The following is a 23,744-nucleotide window of genomic DNA, read 5'->3' on the forward strand; positions in this document are numbered from 1 at the left end:
GGGAGCACTGGAACCATGATAAAGGAATTGCTGCCACTTCTAGTTATCATGGCCATGAATCACAGAGGAAAACAGAGCACCTCTTAAGCCTGTAATGGCTTTGTGTTCATTGAGGGGTAAAGTTAAGAACAGAATTTGTAATATGTGGAGTCCTTCTGAGATCCAAGCCACACTCCATACATGACTGAAGAGCATCATGGCCTAATTCCAGAACACGCAGAGTAAATCCAGGGTGCTGTATAATTAGGACCATGAACCAAGTTGGAAGCAATAACTCTCAAGCCTTCGTGTTTGAGCACGTTTTTGATGGGCAGTCAGATCACCAACTTAACTGGAAACAATTAGTGCTCAAGTTTACTAACTATAACATTTTAGTTCTAAGTAACTAAAAAAAAATCTGAATATAAGGGGGGCTCCCTTCTGATTATTCGGCTCAACAAAGCTATAATTAACCTTCCTGACTAGCATGGGAGGAATGGGAAGGAGTCATCAGAGTTGACAATTTCAGAATAACTCACATTACGCTAAAAAACAGTTATAGTGCAATACTGTGTTCTGAAACCAGTCTTCTTTAAAAATAGCACCCACTTGCTCAGCATGACCCACAGTGTTTATTCAAAGTAGTTAAACTTGCTAGCTGAGCAGAAGCTTCCTTATTTATTAACTGTGAATCAGAAACTTGGGTTCTGTTTCCTTCTCGGTCGCAAGACATAATCTGCTTGCCAACCCATTCAAGGTAATATGCTTGCACACATGATGCTGAGCAGCAAGAGTTCAATGCTTGTCCTGCAATCAATGACTAACTGGATGGAAAACTGGACAAGGTTGACCAGGGCTGGTCAAGGCACTGACTGCCAGAGACTAAGCACAAGATGGCAATCCTTCCTGTCATGTACAAGAGTTTAGCAGATTGGCAGCTGAATCTTCTGGAAACAGGACTGAGGGTTGTCCTAATCAGAGCAGACCCACTGAAAATAATGGGCATAACTAAATTAAGGCCATTAATTGAAATGGGTCTAGTCCGAGTATAACTTAGTGGGATACAACCATGTATCCTTTGCTACCGTAGGCTGGCTTAGGGGGTTCCGTCAGGCTGTGTGTCACACACAGGTTTGTCCTTAGACACCCTGCTGTCACAACCTCAGTATATCTAATGGCAGGGCCAGCCCTGACCTTAACAGCTTATGCTGAGCCTACAAGGCTGGCATATTGGGGCTGGAAAAGAGAATCCCACATTCCCCAAATTATTTTCCACAAAGTTACCAACTTCAACAGATAGGAAATATTTTTTTAAAAAAGAGCAAGAAAAGGAAGAATACGGCAAATCAGCTAAAATAAGAAAAAGGTTCTGCCTTTCTTAGCCTTACACTAATAAGATTATTAACTGAATGCTTGGAATTAAGATTCTATAACATTTAAAGAGGCTCTTTATTTAAATGCATGTCAGAAGGTTTCCCTCCAAGTGGGAATATATATAGAGAAAGAGGGTGTGTGTGTGATTTTTCAAATACATCTATGGGCCAGTGCCCCAAATCATTTAAGTGCCTAGGAATATGGGGTTAGCCTGGATTCCAGAACAGTAAATTTGTCAATCAATAACCCCTCAAGGCATTGTCATGCCCTGATCTCCTTTTATAAGTGGTGTTAAAAGGTAAAGGTAAAGGGACCCCTGACCATTAGGTCCAGTCGTGACCGACTCTGGGGTTGCGCGCTCATCTCGCATTATTGGCCAAGGGAGCCGGCGTATAGCTTCCAGGTCATGTGGCCAGCATGACAAAGCCGCTTCTGGCAAACCAGAGCAGCACATGGAAACGCCGTTTACCTTCCCGCTGTAGCGGTTCCTATTTATCTACTTGCATTTTGACATGCTTTCGAACTGCTAGGTTGGCAGGAGCTGGGACCAAGCAACGGGAGCTCACCCCGTCACAGGGATTCGAACCGCCAACCTTCTGATCAGCAAGCCCTAGGCTCAGTGGTTTAACCACAGCGCCACCTGGGTCCCACATAGATGGTGTTAGGGTTGTCCTATTTCAAAAAGTGAAACTCCAGACACAAAAGTTGAGGGTTTTTTTAGCCCCCCCCCCAAAAGAGAGTTTTTGAACTATTTTTAATGAAATTTGCCAAAATCTACACTTCTAACATGGGCTCCCATATGTCTGGATTTTCCCAGGCATTTCAGTGACTTCCACCCAGACGCTGTTTACGAGGGGGAAAATAAGTCCGGAAAATTACAGACATATGGCAAACCTAGATGGTGTGAATATGTTTAAGCCAAAGACTGATGGTGGATACATGCTTTTGAGGGAAGTTATTTGTTGCATTTTGATTCTGGCTAAAGAATGTGCATTCACACATTCCACATCTGAAGTGAGCACTGAGGTACTATTGGTTTGACTCAGAAAACAGACTGATGGAATTCAATTTCAGAATTCTGGATTTTTTTAAAGTATACCAGCAGCTAACCAGCGAGGCTGCCATGTCTGATTAACTGATTCAATATATATTTTTCATCTGTATGTGGAGAACTGAAAACAACGTCTGCGTCTGCAAAAACCAGCACTCAAACTGCCTCCAAATTAGATTTGTAATGTATTGAAAGGCAAGCTCTCCAAGTCACACACAATACAGTGGCAGAGCTCAAAGTGTTAATCAGTTTCGTTACTGATCAGGTTGTTAAATGTACCAGCAGCAAGCCAGCCATTAGATTCCAACCCTTATCCATCATCTTTAGATACTAGCTGTGAAACCATTGATAGAACAGGACAAAGGATAAAAGGGATATATTGGATTTCATACTGCTCTAAGTCTCCAGTGGCTATAAAAATACATTAAATGCCAATGCTACTTGGTATTCTCTAAATGTGTTACAGAAAGAAAGGGTTCATTTATATTTGGAAATTCAATAATTGCTCACCTTCTCTGTAGTAGCGACCAGAACGACCAAAGTAACTACCTTTCAAAGTGTGATGCACTTAAATTCAGCTCTATTAAGGGCCCACAAATGGCAAGAAAGTGAGAAGGGGAATTGGGACACCACTAGTACAAAAAGGTGCTTCTTCCCCAGCTCTTTTCTGCTTCTGCTTTTCATAATAAACCATAGAGATGAATGTGGCAGAATGGAAATAAAATTAAGCTGCGCGCTGCTGTTACCAACCAAACTATGAACATTAATCAATTAAAGAGAGGGAGAAGGAAAGTATATATATAACATATGGATGGATGACTTTGGGAATATAACAGAGCATCACTCATTTGTTAAGATGGGAAGTGTTTTAAAACAGGTCACAAATATCGTCTAGTCTAGACTAGGGTGGGATGACAGTCAATTTCTGCTCCACGCCAATTTTGTATGTGCTCATTCATAACTTCGTTCCATCTCTTTTCTGCAATCTTTTTTTTTAAGTTACACTAAAAACTGCAATGTTCCTATTGTACTTTTCCCATATAGTACATAATCTTCCTGTATAGAATTACTGTTTGTGAAGAATTTTCAGAAGCCAAATGTCTGATGAGGCCTCTGCTTGAGTGCAGCCAATCGGAAGCTACGCCTTGGTTTTCGAACGGTTTCAGGAGTCGAACGGATTAAGTTCGAGAACCAAGGTGCCACTGTATGCAATCATTGGAACAGTGAAATGCTTTAAAAGGTGTATATATAAGATTTTGGTACTTTTAGTTTCCCTTTCCTGTACTATGTACTTACCAATCAGTTTGCTATCAATCTTGCCTTGATCCGTCTTAATGAATAAGCTAAGTGGTAGTGTTTCATTTTCAACATGACTCTAAAGGGAGGGGGAAAGACAATGGTTATCTCCATTAGAAATAATCTTATATCTTAACTCACTCATTCCAAATCAAGTAGCTACCTACTACCACGGTCATATTATGATTGCTGTATCTTCAAAATGATGGCACAAATAACAACAACCACATACTTCTACTAGGAGATGCATTCATACGATTATAACACTTGTCAGAACAAAGATAGCTGTAACCTTTCCAAAAGAATAGGAAACAGATGAATGTAGCCGAAAATGATTATATATGTGTGTGTGGATATATAATATCTCATTTTCAAAAGGCACATAAAGGGGAAGTGCAATGTTTAGTCATGTTTGTAAGACGCAAACAGCAGTGGGTGTTAAACAAATGTATCTTTCAAAGAACTGAGAAAAACATGAACACAAACACACATAAATGGCTTTCATTCTAAAAGTACAGGATGTATTAGTGGCGACCACAGCAAATCGCTCTCCCCCCGTGAGCAAATGAGCAAATTTTAACAACCCTGTTGTGCCACTTATGCATTTGTACAAAGTATAGATATATTTTTGACTGCCTCAATAAAAGTGAATGACAAAAATCGGAAAATCTCATCAACATTCAGCAGCAAAGGCCAACGATCCCAAAAACAGCATAGATCTTATCATATATATATTTTTATCTTAGGTCTATCACCAACATCAAGCCATAGCCAGCTTGTTTCATCTCCGTCCTCATAGTATATTGGTCTTTGGCCAGCCCAACTAAGTGGGACAATGGCTTATGATCCTGATAATCAACATTAAGCCAGTATTCCAGAATTTAGATGTAATGGGAAACTTTGGCTTAACGAAGCCGATATCTCTGTGGCAAAGCTGGCAGTGGAGGGAAGGAGGGAAGGAGAGAAGTCTGAACACAACCAACATATTGACTGTAGGTGGAAAGGTGAGCTCATTGCTGAATGTGCTCAGCCTTGTAGAAAGCAAGAGAGAAAGTGATTCATAAGCACCCCACCCCACCATTTCTGATATTTACCGGTTGGATTTGAAAAAAGAAAGTTCCGTCAGATGCCTTCTCCACTTTGGTCTCAAACTGAATGTGGTTATTTCCAATTCTGAAATCGCTACCCTGTAAGAGAAGGATATTGGACTTAGAATACCAGTACTAGGCAAACAGTAGTTTCACTGAGTAGTTTAGCTTCCAGCTCTGGAAACAACTAGATCAAATCGAGAGCCTTAGTCATTAAACTGTGGCAATCACAACTATAACACAGATCGCGTAGGCACTTTATGCAGGACTTTACAACACTTTCTGACGCTCCAAAAAGATTACTCCAAACGATTTTTAATCAAAAAGAGATGGAAAGCATGCAAAACATTTCCTCTAAGTGCTTTTCCAAAGGCAGGGGAAGGCAATATTAAGGCCTGTGGCCCCCAAATCTCATCCTTACTTCTCAGAAAAATCAGTCCACAGGGAGCTCACAACTTTGGGGAACAGCTTTGGTGGACTGTGGCTTGATCTCACCAACCCGTCTTAAGGGCCTCTCTGTACCCACGTCCTGAAGATATTTTCTTCTCCTGCACTTGTCATCACAGCAGGAGTCTAAGCCCAACCCTGTGGCTCCACAATGCCAGAAGGAAATCGCTGTGAGATGGCACAAGCAAACTTTGTGACTGACGGGACTTGGTCTGTGTGCAAAGTATTAAAATTACTACCATAGGAGCAGTACTTAAACCAGGAAGAATTTTGCTTGATGCATTTTTAATCCCACCTTTCTATTTATCTTCACAGCCCGGTGAGGTGGGTTAGACGGAGAAACAGTGACTGGCTTGGTGAGCTTCATGGCTAGGCAAGGATTTGAAGCAAGGTTTCCCTAGTCTAAGGCCTATGCACTAGCCATTACCCCACACCCAGGAAGTGAAATATAAGCAAAGGGAACTCGGATGCATCATAGTGCTGGTATAGGTTTCCTGGCTCTAATCCCATTGCTATTCCACTTGGATCTGAAGCTCAGTGAAGTTCACTCTCTCTCAACCTTAGCTAACAGGAGAGTTCTCAGGAAAACCAGAAACAATACGATAGCTACAAAAACAAATGATTTTAAAATATTTGTTGTAAACTGATTTTAATGTTGTCTTTTTAAAATGGCTATAACCCATGCTGGGACCTTATGGTGAAGCACAGGGAAGAAACTGAAATCATCACCACCACCACAACCAACTCTGTACCTGTACTACCGTTTTGTCCAAAATGGTAATTTCAGCTCTTACCAAGATCTAAAAATCAATCAATCAATCAAGCTTCTATAGATTTACAAACACAATTTGGAAATTAGAAAGAGCTGACAGTGGCATTTGTAAATACAGCAGGAACCCTCTCCTTTCCGAGAAAGTGGCAGAGTTCCCAAACAATAGCCAAGTATGAAACAAGAATGAACTAAGAAGTAGCTTGGGAAATGGCCCACAAGATTCAGCTGGTGGAGAAAGTGAAAGTGTAGTCACAAAATCTGCATTGTATGTGCTCTTAATGCTATTTCCCCAGCCAAAATAACCAACTTATGAACTGCCAAATGAGGAATTCCTACATTTCAGCCATGTCACAATGCTGAAAGGGGTGCTCTTGAACACACAGCAGAAAGAATTTGAGAAAGTCATTAAAAAGGCAGCTTGCTGAGAGGTTGCTGCAGAAAGACCTGAGGTGTCCCAACCCAATAATATTTTTTTTTTTTAGGGAAGAGTTGATTCTCTGCCTTTTCTTCATCTCCTTGCCTTACTCATTAGTGTGGGAAACAGGGAAGGCAGACTACAGAGAGGGGTGGCAAGAAATGTCCCAGCACTCTTTTACTTTCATTCCCCCGCTTTTCATATTGACCTTCTCAGGGGCTAGATACTTCTCCACAATATTACTGGGATGTATTTGGAAAGGAATTCAAAGTGTAAATTGGGTTACTGAAGAGAGAAAAAAATTTAATTAAAGAAATTTTGAACAGGTAGCAGATTCAGGAAGCAAGGAGGTACAAAGGCTCTGACAGGCTCTCAGGCAAGACAAATGTTGATGTAATCCAAAATCTAAAGTTTAAGAGAAACTTTACACCCCCAAGCAGGAATGTTGCAGTGATTTTAAAGGGGTGGTGCTCTGTCCTGGAACAACCATGATGGTGCCACTGAATAGTTTTGATCGGGAGATTAAATTGTAAAGTGTAATGGTGTCTAGGTTAGGTAGCATGCTAAATTCTAGATTGTTTGGCAAGCAGGATCATCCCTCTCTACATTCCATTAATGCAGAAAGGTTTCTTCCATTAGCAGGTCCTGTTAGTTCGAAAGGATTTATAGAGGAGATGACCTGAAAGCACACAAATTAACATTCCCAAAGCAAAGACTGCAATCATTGAGATCCCGCGGCTGAGTACAGAGAAAAGTCTGGCAAGCCATTGTAAAAGTGTGGGTACCTGAGCTTTAATAGTGCTTTAATAGTGAGGGGAATACTGCAAGTCACCACACAGTGATAACTCCTTCAAGTAGTTACTTGTGAATTGGACTCCCACATCCAATTTGTAGCCAAGTTTCTGTCTGCTAAATCTTAAGGGACATGTATGGCCAAAATCGCAGTAGAGGTATGGACTGAAACATATTTCTTTGTTGATCTGATCTTCCTACAACAATTGACATTTTTGCCACCCATTTAAGATGTCGAAATTTGAGGCGGTGGAACTCAGCAGATGAGATTCCTGATGCCCAATAGTTTGGTTACCATAAAACTGGTTCTGTAATTAATTCCAGTAGGTAAAATAACACAATACTCATACAATACAATATCTCCTACTGAGTTTAAAAGTTTTATAAATATATATTTTTATTGTTAAAAAAGTGGAACGGGCACATGCAATTTGAAGCTGAATGAATCTAGAATTATCTGCCAACTACAAAAGTATATCTCTCTTTCACACACATCTCCCCCCCCCCCAAAAGCCCAGGAATTCAATGTAATTCAAGGATAGTGAGATTGTAAAGATTTCTGCAGTAATCTATGGATGGGAGTGACCAGTGAGTGAAAATTGAAACCTGATTGTTGTAGAATGAACAATGTTCATAATAACATTCCGGGGGGGGGGGGTGTCAATCTATGGAAGCTGAGGGCTGTAGGTTGTGCTTTCTGTCTTCTCCAAAAGAACCCAAGAGAATAAAAAGCCTAGGGAAGAGTAGACAGGGTCTCCTTGCCGAAAGGTCTAAGTTTCTAGCTATAGGTATTCATGTCTGGTAATCTCCTAACAGTACCTCCTGAAAGATATCTGACAGTAGTAGTAGACTGGAAACTGTGAACTAAAGCACTGAGGCAGCTCCTGGATCAAAGCAAACTGTATCCGTTTGGAGCTGTGTCACAGATACAAAGGAGACACAATAAATTTGTGGTGTTGTGTCAGTCATGAGGATATACAATAGGTGAATTATGTCCTTCATTACTCAACATTTTGTAAATGTTTTTCAGAGAGCTTTTGGGACACGGGGATACGCGCGGCTACCTATCGGAAAGTACAGCTGATCCAGAATGTGGCAGCTAGACTGGTGACTGGGAGCAGCCACCGGGACCATACAACACCGGTCCTAAAGGATCTACAATGGCTCCCAGGACATTTCTGAGCACAATTCAAAGTGTTGAAGGAACACCTCCAACTCTATCATCCAGCCCGGGAAACCGAGGTCCAGCTCTGAGGGCCTCATTGCAAGACATGAAGCTACAGGGAACCAGGTCGAGGGCCTTCTTCATAGTGGCGCACACCCTGTGGAATGCCCTCCCATCAGATGTAAAACAGATAAACAACTATTTGACTTTTAGAAGACATTGGAAGCCAGCCCAGTTTACGGATGTTTTTAATGGTTGATGTTTTACTGTGTTTTAAATATTTTGCTGGAGGCTGCCCAGAGTGGCTAGGGCAACCCAGTCAGATGGACAGCATATAACTACTACTACTACTACTATATTGCTTTCTACAACATGGAGGCCGCAGTTGAATGGATGACTGTAGTTGTTCCATGCTGCTGCTAAATGTACTTCTTCTGGCGCTACAGACAAACCACCATCACAAGAGGACACATTAAGGAATAACATTTCTTTCACAGAGCATCCCTGCACATCACTTCAAGGGTATGTGTGAGCACAGAGGGAACAGGATTACATATGTATTCCTGTTTATAGCTCAACACAGCTGCACTGCACCCACACCTAACATTTTTTTTTATTTTTTCCTACTGCAGCCATATTCATATCCTGTAATTAAAACCGCACAAATATTGATTGCCACATCCAAGATGAGGCATAGGAAGCTCCAAACTACATTTAGAGCAGCTGTCCATTAGATGTGAAACACTAATCTCTCAAGGGCCTTTACGCCAGAGGTTGTTGGGGAAGGAGCAAAACCTCGCTTAATGGACTATTTCACAATAATCTTCATTTCACATAAAAGTACCATGCTGTCCCTAGGCTATAAACATAGACCAACAAAGCTCCAGGAACTGTTACGTTTAAGATGCAACTTCTCAGATACGGGTCTTCTGATACAGCCACTGAGGCAGAGAGGTACAGAGCCAAAGAAGGTGTGGTGGAATTTTCTAGAAGGAATGGAGGAGATGGGTGGAGGAGGAACAAGATTAAGAAAGAGCAGAAGGGGCAGACTTGGTTGCCTTTCTGGACATCAGGGAACACCCTCTCATTATTCTTCATGACTGCAGACTATCCTATACCCTTTTAAAATGTGGTTCTTTTCTGGGAGGATGTTATTGCGTTCTTTTTATTCTGATTATATATGTTGTGATCTTTTCTGTGAACCATCCTGAGACCTCCTGGTATAGGGCAGTATATAAACTCAATAAATAATAATAATAATAATCTTGTTTCTCCACTCCAGTAAATGGTTTCTAATCAGGAGATCCAGTACCCCTTCATCCTGGAGAAAAATGGGGCAACTATGACAGCTTAAGAGCAGTTTAAGAACCACTGATTTAAGAGACACACATATAATTTGCTTACATTCCACATGAGAGATGTTTCACAACACCCAAACGTTTCAGCTTAGCATGGGGAAGAGAGGAAAAGTAAAAAACAGTTTTATCATCCCTGATAAATGTCGGAGGGGGGGGGGAGAATGTTTGGCCACAGAGCGAAGCTATAAAATACGGCAGACACTTCAACAAAAGATATAAACTAGACAAATATGTTTCTCTGCTCATTATAACGTTAAGTCAAATGCAACAAACACGACAAGTAAATCAAAGAACAAAAAGCATACAGGTTCTTAATTATTTACCCACATCAACTGTATAATATTGAAGACTATTGTTATATTTGTGAAATATTTATGAAAGCAAGCTTAAAGAAACCATCAGTCATGTATGCAAGGAATTGTTCAATGTCTGCTTGGAACTGTGTAACGTTTCTTGCACAAGGAGTTTGCAAACAGCAGAATTCGGAAGAGGACACTGTTCGAATGCTGAGATGTATATAGTATTAAAATATATTCAAGCACTTTGTGAAAATTACCTCATAATAATCCAGATTCTTTCCTTCAAAAGATACTTTCGTTGGGACTTCCATGGGTATTATTTTAGGGTTGGGATCTAGAAAGTGTGGGCATTTTTCCGCCTAGGAGGGGGAAAAAAGAGAGATTTTCATATGTAATTAAAACTAGAAATATTATATCGCTAAACATCTGCACCTACTTTGGACAACTGAATTTTTGTTGTTCTGAAGATCTTCATGCTTAGTGACAGATTTGATTACAGCTTTTCAAATTAGACATGCTAAAAATGACTGCAGCAAATGCTGAACTTTCATTCCCATTCTTGAAATTCCTTCCCAGCCATTTAAGTAAAACAGCAAAATGGACTGAAAAGAAAACATGGAACGGCTTCCCAGTCACTTCACTCCAAAATTTATTTCCATTCCCCACCAAGGAGTTAGAAAACCCCCAGAATTCCCCCCCCCTGAAGTTACTTTCAGATTGTTGCTATTCCTTTCCAATTTATTTACAATAAAAATAAAATAGAAACCACCATTTAAATACAGTGGTACCTCTGGTTACCAACTTAATTCGCCCTGGACAGGCCCGGCTCTAGGTAAGGTCCCGGTGGTGCGGGGCGCGGGGCCGGCAGGGGGGGGGCGCTCGCGGCGAAGCCGCGCGGAAGCCATGCTGTGCGCTGCGAGGGCAGGGGCGCCGGAGCGATCTCCGTGGCTCAGCGCCAGGGCGCCTGACCTGCTTGAGACGGCCCTGGTCCCGGAGGTCCGTTCTCAACTCGAAACTGTTCTCAACCTGAGGTGCGCTTTCGCTAATGGGGCCTCCAGCGTGCGATTTCTGCTCGCAACCCGGGGCAAAGTTTGCAACCAGGAGCATCTACTTCCAGGTTAGTGGAGCTTGTAACCCAAAGCATTTGCAAAGAGGACGGTTCGTAACCAGAGATATTGCTGTATTTAAATAAGATCTGATCATTCTACTTTTAAAAGTTTTACCATGTTTTGCTGAATCACATCTGTTTCTGAAGAAGAGTCCTCACAGATATGGGTTTTCCAGGCCCACTGGCAATTCCATCTACTGCTTGCACAGGAAAAACACCTGTGTGGATAAGCCAAAAGGTTAAGATTTGTTGTTCCTTTCTTCCCTTCTCCTCCTTTACAAGTCTTCCTTAGAATTTCATTTCATATAGCAATAAATAACTTCACTTTTCCGTAGAACAAAATTGTATTGTGGATTGGCAGCTGCCACACAAACAGTCCAAGGATTGTCTCCCAGGATTCCAGGTGAAACAGTCACGTGTTTGGCAAGAATGACTCAAAAGCGTCACAACCACCACAAAGTAAATGGGAAATTCAGAAATCTGAAAGGAGCCATGGCCCTGAGATGCCCATGTCTTTTATTTAATTTATATATTTTATTTAAGACACCACTTAATCATTAACATTTCTAATCATGGGAAGTGATATTGTAAGTTGGTCAGCTGTAGTGCTACTATCTCCACCCATTGTAGACCCGAGAAGCATGGAAAGCTCAAAGGAAGTGGTCTGAAGCCAGGATCCAGAAAGTACTCTGGATATTAGATCATATTTATTACGAATACAATCCAGGGACTCATCATTTTCATTTTTGGGTGAGTGCTCCTTAGTAAGTGGGGGGAAAACAGTATGTTCGTGCCCCAAAGTGTCAAATTGACTAAACAATGATGGACAGAAAAAAACATCTTAGATCAGGCACGTCCAGCTTCAAGTAGGCTGTGATCTACTACCCAGTCTCAAAAACTGGCAGCAATCTACCCCACTCTCCCATTGTCATTCTTCAGCAAGTGTTCCCTTCTCCCACCCCTCCGAAGTCATTAAAGTTTATGAAATAAATAAAGGGGTCTTTATTTCACAGATACAGTAGTTATGTTTGGGTATCACCATGGCCAGATAGTTACTAGATGGACAAGTAACAAAACAAGTGAGAAGAGTCAAACTATATTTATATATTAGGTTACACAGATCTGAGGAGGCAGTTGGAGCGCGCTGAGCTTCTCTGTTAACTCTTTCCCTTCCGAGTTGCTTCCTTCTTTGCTCCGTGATTCTCCTCCCTGCTTTTCTCTCTCTCCCTCCCTAAACCAGCCCTTTCTCTCTCTGAGGAGCCAGTCGGAGCACGCCGGGCTTCTCTCTCTCTCTCTGTCTGTCTACCAAAACCATGGGTAGGCAAACTAAGGCCCGGGAGGCGGTTCCGGCCCAATCGCCTTCTAAATCTGGCTCACGGACAGTCCGGGAATCAGCATGTTTTTACATGAGTAGAATGTGTCCTTTTATTTAAAATGCATCTCTGGGTTATTTGTGGGACATAGGAAATCGTTCATCTCCCCCTCCCAATATATTTTGGCCCCCCACAAGGTTTGAAGGACATTGCCCCCTGCTGAAAAAGTTTGCTGACCCCTCACCAAAACCAATCTGTGATCGATCAACGTGTTGAACATGCCTGTCTTAGATATATTATACCACCTGTCAGAGGTTCTTGTGACTACTCTAGAGTAACGACGCTCCGCATGCAGTTTTTATTTAGTGCAGGCTATTTACAGTGAGCTGGGTATGTACAACATGTCTGCTCAGTCCGATGCAGAATCCGCCCCTGGACCGCCCCTGGACCTCCTCCAACATAAGAGTCTCGGGACAGCAAACCTCCTTCCCCTCCTTCTCCTGCGTAATTCCGGAACCAGAGGGAAAAAGGGTCTACGCTCCATGTTTTCCTTCCCCCCCTTTCCCCCCCTCTCTCTTCCTCCCTCCTGTGTAGCAGGGGCTCTCCCATGCTGCCAGAGCCCTGGCCCTCTCTCTCCACTTCCTGACTGGACTCCTGAGCGTCCTCGCTGCTTCTGATGAGGGGAGGAGGATCCCTATATTCTCTTCCCCTTACACCACCAAAGAGCAAATGCAGTAGAATTAAGAAATGGTGAACGAGCAACATAGAAAGATGAAGTAGGGCGGCATGTTTTTCATAATATACGTTGTGGAGCCTGATGAAAGGGTCTAGGGAGGCAAAAGTACTGTGCAATAAAATAGGAACACTTCAGTTCACTTAGGAGACTTAACTATTACAATATTTGAATGCACGTAGGGTTTGCGGGATAGGAAGGAGAATGATGTTAGGCAGCTAGATACTTACGGTTCATTTTCAATACGGTTTATAGCTTCTCCACAGTCATAAAAAGGATATGTACCCGATGCAAGAAATATATTATCACCAAAGGTCAGACGCAGTAGAACCAAGACATAATCTACCAAAAAAAACATTAGAGATTAATTTGCGTGGGGAGATGCTTTATAATGAATACTTCTTGGCACAATGTTAATGCCTGTCCAAGCCATTTCTTGAACTTGTGGGGGTTAGTGCGAGAACCTTCTGTTCACCCTAAATGAAATTGCTTTAAGCGTTCAGGAACTAAATGGAAGAAAGAAAAAGAAAAGCTGATAGAAGTATGATAAAATGTTTAAAAGCCCCTGACTATTAGATCAGGAAAATGCCTATTCGAAAGGGACAATGTATTCTACTACTGAACAATTCAAGTCTGAAAAACCAAGAAAAATAAGGTGCATGAATTCAGAAGATTGTGCTTTTTATTTTTTTGCACTGACAGGGTGTGCAATTATGAATCATACACTATGAATAAAACAAAAGGAGTTTAGGGTTTCTGAAATAACCAGTATGTGCTCCAAATAATAAGCAAAACTTATTTGGAAAGCTGGTTGACTTCTTCCATATACTTCCACCATTAATGGGTTTCTAATCTGGATTATTGCTGAACTAAGGATCAAGAGCTATATATAAAAATGGGGACTTCCTCAATGAGGCTTCCAGCTATTCCTTTTCCGGAAATCATTAAACCCCTCTGACAAGTTATTTCACAAGCTATTGAGCAATTTCAAACTCAGCTTTCTTCTAACAGCTTTTTGAAAGAGTGGTGACAGCTCAGATTTAAACCCACTTTCTGAAGAATTCTATTGAAAATTCCAGGTTGTTTTTCACTTTAGCTCATATACTGGGGTCAGCTGAAAATTGCTGTTTTTTTTTTTAAGTGCCAGTTAATTCCAAGTATGTAGGTAGGTAGGTATTGAAAATGCTATTTACAAGTATTCTTCTTTGCATGTGCTAAATCATCTCAGGAGAAATGGCTTAGATTTCTTACAGTCCACTGGGAACTACCGTGTTTCTCATATTATAAGACATGTCTTATATTTATTTTTTCCTCAAAAAAACACACTATGGTTTATTTTCAAGGGATGTCTTATTTTTTTCTTCCTCCTCCTGCCGCGGCCGGCATTGCTGCTGCGCCTATCACTATGTCTTATTTTCGGGGTATGGCTTATATTTCTTGAATGCTTAAAAATCCTGCTATGGCTTATTTTATGGGTATGTCTTAAAATATGAGAAACAGGGTACTGACTCTCACATGCAACAATCCATAAAAGATGGCATCACATGGCATAAAGTGTGTGCTTGCTACCTGTCAATAAAAAATTATGGATTGCTAACAAGCACAAAATGCATATATACGGCCAGAAATGAACAAATTTTCACAGTAATTATGTATGGTCAACAGAGATGGCCTCTGTAAAGGTTCTGAATGGTCTTTCGAACTTGGAAAAACTGTGTGGGTGTTTTAAGGGGTCGTTTTTCCTTGATCTTGGGAATGTGATGGGGCACATAGCTATCAGGACCAACATGGCAATGGCATCAAAATGTCCAATATAGTTTTCATTCTTCATTAACCAACAGGGGCTCTCTAGTGCTTGCCAGTGTTGAGGGTGAATGCTTCTCCTCAGTGGCATAGCATGGGGAGGGGGGGGCAATGGGGCTGTTGCCACCACTGTCACCTGGCCCTGACAGGAACCATGGGTTAAGGGGCACCATACTTGCCTTTCCCCGGGCACTGCCAACCCACGCTATGCCACAGCTTGTCCTTCACTCTTTACAGGTTTAGTGCAGACGGTATTGGGGGAAGTGTGGCTATTGTGGGTAGCAGCTGCCAATCTTTCTAATTCAAGAGGATGACTGGTTACACGTCTTGGGCCAATATGAAGAGCAATGGGTTAGGCAGGGAACGTATGTGTGCTTCCAAAGCAATTACTATAAGTAGATACCTTCAAAGTTGGAAAGCACGGGCATACACAGTGGTACCTCGGGTTACAAACACGTCGGTTACAAACACTTCAGGTTACAGACTCCGTTAATCCGGAAGTACTAGCTCGGGTTAAGAACTTTACCTCAGGATGAGAAGAGAAATTGCGAGCCGGCGGCCCAGCAGCAGCGGGAGGCCCCATTAACTAAAGTGGTACCTCAGGTTAAGAACAGTTTCAGGTTAAGAATGGACCTCCGGAACGAATTAAGTTCGTAACCAGAGGTATCACTGTATATTTAATGTGAAGACCTGCTCTTTTATTTACCTTGGCCTTTTGTTGTTGGAGGGATTTCATCAGGAGGGTTGCAGGTAATAGCCCCTTCTTGTAACTCCGCCTCATGGCTCGTTTCCCCAAAATGACACCAAAGCTGGTCATCTTCATTTAAATCTGGGAAAGGGCTGAGTGTCAATCCTACCTGGAAATGCAAGGAAAAAGAGGTTGTCAGAAAGCAAAAAATAAGAACAAACTATGGATTCCCTCATGGAGGAGGCAGAGAGGAAGGGTAACAGAGATGGAAGCAACATCGAAGGGATGGAAACAACAACGAAGAAAGCTTACTAGTGCCACGAGTTTTAATATTACAGTAATGTCCTCTTCGCTGATAACTAGGATTCTTAACAACCTTATTGTAATTAAGGGGCCATAGTTCAAGGGTAGTGTTTAGCATCTCAAGTTGGAAACAAGTAGCATCATCGCAAAAGACCCAGGAGAGCTCCCAACAGAATAGACAGTACCAGAAAGGTTAGCAGTCTGACTGTGAAACGCAGCTTTTTATGTTCAAGCCTTAAGCCAGAGGATGCAAGCACAGAAATCAGGGTTACATTCAAAAGGAGTGACAGAATGGCTTTAGGCAAGCACTACGTACATTGCCTGATGCAACTATGCACTATAGATCACTTTGGAACACACACACACACACGGCAGAATAGTATTTTTTTATAATTTTTGTTCAGTTTTTAGCAATATAACCATTTAACAATGCACAACACTTATACACCCTCAATCTGGATAACACAGAAACAAAACTAAAAAAGGAATATTTCTAACTGAGATAAAGTCATTTATTTAATTTAAAGTATAGTTATGAAATAAAATTACTTTCCTCATTAGGTTATAAAAAAAATGGAACCGGAACTAACATCCTACAAGACTATATAGTAGTATTTCTTCTGATATTCTTAAACTCCACCTCGCCAAGATCAGTATTTTGAGAGGCAGCTGTTCCTAACAATAAAGCCAAGGTAAAATAATTCCAAATATATTGAGAGATTTGTGGCACCTAATCTGCTGTTCTCTTCTGTAGTCCTCAAAATGCAATTCTCAAAATGCAGAATGCAACATAGATCAGAATACAGAACGTAGATCTGTCCTTTCGGTACCTTCAGAGGAGGGTTGCTCATAACAATAAGACCAAAGCTGGTTTAAAATGTATGATGATGATAGTGACTCCAAACACCCTCTCTGTTGGGCAGGGTATGTGTGTGAGGATTGAGCAGAGGTGTCCCTCCACCCAGCTCTGCCAGCTTCCACCCTGCCTCACACCAATGTCACTCCACTGGTGCGGAACTCCTTGGGTCACCTGCTTAATGGCTGCGTTGTAGGATTGACAGCGGTAAAAGCCTATGGAAAGGCCTGATGCAAGTCATTTCAGGACCAGGGAGGGTGGGTTGAGCTGGTCTTGGGTTTGCTACATCCCAAGCTGGCACCACTGATATCGCATGGCAATTTGCCTGCACCCTGACTTCTGTCCCAGCTGGCAAGTGGCGGGCTTGCAGTTATGGCTGTGGTGCTGCCGCTACCTACGGTAACTAGGAATTTGGACCTGCAGGGTGACATTTGCACAAAACTATCTTTGAAGGGATGCGGGTGGCACTGTGGTCTAAACCACTGAGCCTAGGGCTTGCCGATCGGAAGGTCGGCGGTTTGATTCCCCGCGACGGGGTGAGCTCCCGTTGCTCGGCCCCAGCTTCCGCCTATCTAGCAGTTCAAAAGCACGTCGAAGTGCAAGTAGATAAATAGGTACCGTTCCGGCAGGAAGGTAAACGGCCTGCTCTGGTTTTGCCAGAAGCGGCTTAGTCATGCTGGCCACATGACCCGGAAAAACTGTCTGCGGACAAACATCAGCTCCCTTGGTCAATAAAGCGAGATAAGCGCTGCAACCCCAGAGTCGTTCGTGACTGGACATAACTGTCGTCAGGGGTCCTTTACCTTTTTTTTTATCTTTGAAGGAGGTCACTTTTTAAACAAAAAAATAAATCTGAACACTATTATGGTTTGGGGAAGCAGGCATTCTGTTCTCCCACCCTATAAATATTGCAAACTAGCTGTTTATACTGCAAACTGCGCTGTGCTGCTCTTTGTAAATTGGATTGAAAAGCGCACCATTTAAATTTTGTGGCACAGCACTCTTGATTGGTGCAGACTTCCATAAGAACCTATAGCATGCTTTGGTCATTCTGTCCTGAGCTTGGGAGATTCATTGAAGTAGAAATAGAAATATCCTCAGTAAGTATTACATCCTTAACTGAAAACCCTTCTTTTCCCCTTGGCAAAAGCTTGGCAGAGATGGAATTACACTCTGTCATCTTGTCCTAAAATGTGCTAGAAAAAAAAAAGAGAGTGTTCTGCAGGGTTTGTTTTGTTTTGGCTTTTGGAAAGCACAAATGCAACATCTATTGAGCACAGAAGTTATTCAAACTTTTCCAACATAATTAAAGCACGTTAACCACACTGCAACAATAGCCGGAGGACACAGCAGGAGTCACAAGTCAGGCTGGAAAGAATCAAGACGCTTGTTTTGAAAGGGACAAACTTTCCTCCAAAACCCTCATTCACAATTGGAGAGATGAAGTAGAGCTTTGGGCTGCTGGGGGACAGAAATAAAAAGTTTCCTGACAAAGAGGCATGTCTGGTGGCTTCATGAGCCTCAGGGAAAATAGCCAACTGAGCATTCAAGTGTTTGATTTCTGTTATATAAGGAAACAAGCAGCTGGAATGAAGGTGAGAAAACAGGATGGGTTAAAAATTTGCTTGAATTGACCGGATGCTTGAGGACACACTGAGCTATCTGCATGTTCTCTCTTTTTTATGTTTCATTCTGCTTTTGTCCACTGCTGTGTGACTTTAGCAATTGTATGGCCTATCCCTCCCCCCCAACTGAGACAGTTTCCCCATTGGGAACTGTAACATACCTGTAGCGAATAAATGAACCATACAAAAAAGGAAGTCTAGCTGTATAGACAGAACGTACGAAAGTGAGAAAGTGCTGTGTGCGTCCTCTGGTTCTAAAATATATCATTAAAAAAACCACCTTTCCACCCCACCCCCACCCCGCAAGCAGAACATTTTCTTTATTCTATAAAGCAGTGCACTTGTTCTGTCATTTACACAAACACAAAACATTTAGCTGGTCTGAAACTTCCATTACTTCTTTTAAATTGGGGTGTAGAAACTCCGGCTCACAGATCAGAAGTGGATTGCGAGGCCATTCTGCCCAAACCATACCCACTGGTCCATCGGTTGATGCTACTTAAAAGAAAATTGGGGGTGGGGTGGATGCTTCAAACAGCACTTTACAAAGGCCTTAAGACAGCCGTTGCACTTCCATTTCAGGCTGAAATGGGAGCATGCGGTGCTTTTTATCAGGGCGTACTCATAGGTGCGCAGTGCCTGTGCCTCTGTTGTTGTTGTTGTTGTTGTTAAAAGTGTGGCACTTTCTGTAACAACTTCTTGGTGAGTACCAGCACCTATTTTTCTGGGAGGGGGGAGCACTCGGAGCACGGGGGCTGTTTTGACGCCTTTAAGTCTCCTTGCATTCCCCTCCAGGACTGGGAGTTTGAAAGGGGACAGCCATGCCTCTCTGACAGGTAGGCGATGTCATTAGCATGTCATTATTTGACATGAGATGTCATAATGATGTTTTGTGATTGACAGGTGTGTGTTTTGTGATTGACAGGTGTGAAAAGGATCTGGCCCATGTAGCCGTAAAAGTTTCCCAGCCCTGTGTTAAGTTGTTCAATGTGTACCTTGGGAGTCTTGTGGGCCAGGAGAATAACAACTTCTATCATGTTAGGAGCAAAGGGAACAACATCATGCTGAATCAGAGCATTTAGCTGGGGGGGTAGGAGCATGGGTGTACCCAGCATGGGGCAGGGGGGTGCAGCTGCCCCCCCAGAAGACCAAACTGCGGGCCCGACTAGGGAAGCAAATACCCTGTGTAGGCGCCTCGCTTGTTGACACGGGAGGGGAGAGGGGGAGGAAACGCTGCTGGTGCACGCTGCTGGTGCCCGCCCTGCCTACATTTGCACCAATTCCCGCCCACTAAAGCCTTCGCGCCTCCCAATGGAAAGCCCTGCTGGGCGGCAACCTCTCCTGCCTAAGAGTTCTGCTGGGCTGGCAAGCGAAGGAGACGTGGCTCCCTGCATTGGTTGCAGCCGCTGCCGCGCTCTGCCTCCCGGTAAGCTGCACTGCAATCGTCGGCGCCGCGGGCTGGGAATCGCCCCTTCCCCCCTCCGCACCCCTCTACCCCCCTGAGTTAGGAGTTGCTACTGAGACTCCTCCTGGCCGGGAGAGGAAGTGCATCGACAGGAGCCAGTTCAGGAGGAGTGGGGGGCGGCGCCCGAAGGCGGTGGTCGTGGCTGCTGCAAGGAAGCTGCGTGGGGGCGTTTGCGCCGGATTGCCGGCAACAGGAGTAGCCCAGCGGCAGTGACCCTTCCTCGCCACCCCCACACCCGGCAATAGGAAAGGAGCTGCCTTGGGGGGCGGCACAGCTCTCAGCTCCCCCTGCGTGCATTGCCCTCTCCGGGCATTGGCTGCTGTTTCCTTCTTTGCAATGCGCCCCCCCAGCCACTCTCCCTTGCTGCCCCTGCCGAGAGAGGGGCGTTGAGGGCGGGGGAGCTGCCGCCGCCGTAGGGTCGCAGCTGGGGGGGGGCTCGCTCACTTGCCTGCGCTGCGCCACCCCACCTTTCCCATCTTTTGCTCCCTTGCGATGGGGAGGCGGCGGTGGCAGCTTCTTCTTCTTTGAGGGTCTCAGCTTGGTGGGGGGGGGTCCTCAGTATCCTCCCAGGCCACGGGGGGATGGCCCCCCAGGACTAGCAGACCTCTGAGCTCCTTCCCCATCCCAGATATATAGGGTGGGAACTGGCAATGCTTCGGGGGGACCTGGAGGAGGGAAAGCGGGGCCCAAAGGGGTTTTTCAGGGGGATGGCTAGCCGTAAATGGATGGGAGCGGTGTTTTCAGAGCAGGGCCGTCTTAAGCATACCTGGCGCCCTGGCACCGTGGTGTGACGGATCCCTCTGGTGCCCCCACCCCACCCCGTTTCCCGGCACGGCGGGTGCAGCTCACTGCGCGGCTGCCGCCTGGAGGGCCGAAGCCCTGCGCAACCCAGCCTGGCCATAGGGCCGGCCCTGGGCCAGGGGTGCTGCCCGCCCCCTGTTGCGATGCCCCTGCGCATGGCGGAGGCGGCCCCAGGCCCGCACGCCTACGGAAAGCAGCCTGAAGCCGATGAACAGCTGAGAGGCACGCCTCTCAGCGGGCACAGTGGCGCCCCTGGTGGCCTGGCACCCTGTGCCACCGGACCCGGGCCTAGAGACGGCCCTGCTTCAGAGCAGGGGAATTTCATGTGAGAGAGTTTAGGGGGTTCATTTAGTGGCTGCAGCCGCCGCCGCAGATTCGTCGGGCCCGCTGGCCCTGTAGCCCCGCCCACATTTCCACTTTGTGGCACCTCCCCTCCCGTGCCTTGGCCCCGCCCCTGAACGACCATGGCTTGCCCCCCCTAGTTTTGATCCTGGGTACGCCCCTGGGTAGGAGGCCTCTTCCACACCCCCAGCTGAGCAGTTCTGCGAAGCCCCGATGCTCCTCAAACTCACCCTTTGGCCTGAGAGGCATCGGGACTCGCTTCCTGTGTAGGGCTGGGCCATGTATCTCGGAAGAAGCAGCTGAGATAAATTCCATATACCCGCATTTAGCTGCTGATATATCAGTGTTGAAAACAAAGTATTGCCCAGCCCTAGCACTAAACTAAATCACCAGAGGGTGAGCTATTGTGCTAATCATAGTGACAATCTGCTTAGCTATTTACCCTGTTGGACTTCCAAGATGAGACATGAATCCCAAACTCATAAGGCAAGGTTCACTGAAACCCTACCTGCGAGCAGTGGGAGAGTCCTCTAAAATTGATAGTCCTTGAAAACAATTAGAAGTTTTTCTCAGTTAAAAAGTAGACAGCAAGGGGAAGGGATCCCTTACATTTTTGTTTAAAAAATGATAAGCATGTGAGCTGTTTGCACTCTTTCCACCCCCTCCCCTCCAATTGCCAGAGCCCTAAGAAACTGTGCCAGAGGTTTGTGCTCAAGCCTAGCTCACTTGCCACCCAGCAACTCTTTCACAAGTTTCCCCCCTGCCTGCAAGCAGGCGCTGGTTGTGAGCAGAGGCTGGATGATCTGTTGAAGGCTTCAACTGTGCAATTAACAAGATGAGTAAGTCCCTGGCAGGGGGTGGTGCCGCGGACCCCCTGGGTGTGTTTTGCGGACCCCCAGGGGTTCCCAGACCCCTAATTGGGAACCGCTGCTTTAGAACATTGCAAAACAAATGCACACATAATTACATGCAAGGACAATTCCCTCACCCCCCACACAATATGATTTGGATTCTCTCTCTCCCTCTCTCTCTCTCTCTCAAACACACATACAATTCTGTTGCACTTACCTTTCCTGGGGCTCTCCGGCTCATATTTTGAGGGTAAGCACTTGTAATATTCAGGCAAATGCCAGCTGGGCTCCAGAGCCAGTGGTTTTCCTGAACTGATCTTGCACAGTCTTTTTTCCTTGTGCATCTGGAATAAATTACAAAAATTAAAGTAATTAAAATTTTAAAATCCACACTCATTAACCAAAATACAAAAGCATTCAAATGCATACGGTAAGCACTGGTGGTGGAAAGGTGGCATAGAATGTGTGCTTAATATTTATTTCCTTTTCTTCTGTTTACTTATTATTCTTTATGACAGGGTAATTACCTGTTAGCATTTTCAAATTACAACAACAAACATTCAAATATTCATCTTAAATTCAATGAACTGTACACAAAGTGTGTGTGTGTGTGGGGGGAACTTAACCTCGTATTCAAGTAACATGTTAACAGAAAGGTAGTTTAGCTGTTAAGGAACAATATTGTGCCTACAGAGTGTGGAAATTTGGAGTGTTTTGCTTATTCCTTAACACACTGCAAATTTGTCACCAGGTCTTTAGTCTCAGCCTGAGGCTTAGCTCTGTCAACTCATGCTTGAGCCACAAAAGAAAACATACATCCTTGGCTACAAAATTTACTATTCCTCACTGCTGGTGGAAAAATGAACTCAAGGAAAATCCAAATCCAATACTTTATTGCGGCCATAGGCCCATATTTAGATGTCAACACAAAATAATCTACATCATACAGGAGAATAAAATAGAACAAAAGAAAAGAAAATGAATTGAATTAATTCCATTCATGTAAATCCTATCTCTATAAATATTATAAATTACAATTACAAAGTAAGAACAACATATCACTTAGTTCATCTGGTCACCACTATAAATCAAACACTTGGACGAAATATCATTAATCATAAAGTAACCCATTTTCCCTCTTATAGGATAGAACTGCAATCAGGTATCCAGCTACAAGGAGTGATCTACTCGGATCATTATCCTGTAGCAGATATATTAGCTGGGATTCCGAAGTCTTATCCAAAGTTTCTGATATTAAGGGGGATAAAAATCTGGTCCGAGGGACCATGTGCAAGGGGCAACAGAATAATATATGATGAAGGGATTCTATGGATCTGTTGTCACATGCACACAGAACTGAACTCTGGCCTTTTGAGAAACTATTATTCACAACATTGGAAGGAAAGACATTAAATCTTGCCTTAATAAAGGCAAATCTATGGGCGGCGACTGATAGGGATGTCAAATAAGATGGAAACTCAAGGAAAATTCTTGAAATATAAAACCACTTTCACCTTCTCTCAATCATTGTACTGAATCGAGTAGATGCAGAGGTGCCAAGCAGAGCAACACAAGGAAACCTGTTGCGGTCTATGGATGGCTAAATATTTTACAGACACACCTTCCTGAAATGTAAAATATCATGAAGGGCAAGTGCAGCAAACACACTGCATAACAATGGATAGCAACAAGGAGTCTTCTCACACCTTAAAAGACTGACAGATCTGTTGTGGCCCCAAGCTTCTCTGGCTAGAGCCGATTTCATCAAACACATTGTTTTGTGAATGAAAATCTACCGGTAGCAGCTCTGTATTTGCCTA

The 23,744-nt window shown here is 43.8% G+C and overlaps 1 protein-coding gene across 5 annotated transcripts in view; it reads right to left on the reverse strand.

Annotated features, from left to right (window-relative positions):
• Positions 1–23,744, reverse strand: part of PLXNB2 (plexin B2) — a 323,177-nt gene that overhangs the window by 57,380 nt on the left and 242,053 nt on the right. For all 5 annotated transcript variants that reach the window (XM_035128378.2, XM_035128377.2, XM_035128379.2 and 2 more), the window contains 7 exons: positions 22,142–22,268; positions 15,700–15,850; positions 13,421–13,532; positions 11,260–11,362; positions 10,294–10,395; positions 4,795–4,887; positions 3,701–3,779 (listed from right to left, as the gene is read on the reverse strand). In XM_035128378.2, coding sequence (XP_034984269.2) covers positions 3,701–3,779; positions 4,795–4,887; positions 10,294–10,395; positions 11,260–11,362; positions 13,421–13,532; positions 15,700–15,850; positions 22,142–22,268 — 767 coding nt within the window. The remainder of the gene's footprint in view (positions 1–3,700; positions 3,780–4,794; positions 4,888–10,293; positions 10,396–11,259; positions 11,363–13,420; positions 13,533–15,699; positions 15,851–22,141; positions 22,269–23,744) is intronic.

This window comes from Zootoca vivipara, chromosome 10 (genome assembly GCF_963506605.1).
Source record: "Zootoca vivipara chromosome 10, rZooViv1.1, whole genome shotgun sequence".
Taxonomy (NCBI): domain Eukaryota; kingdom Metazoa; phylum Chordata; class Lepidosauria; order Squamata; family Lacertidae; genus Zootoca; species Zootoca vivipara.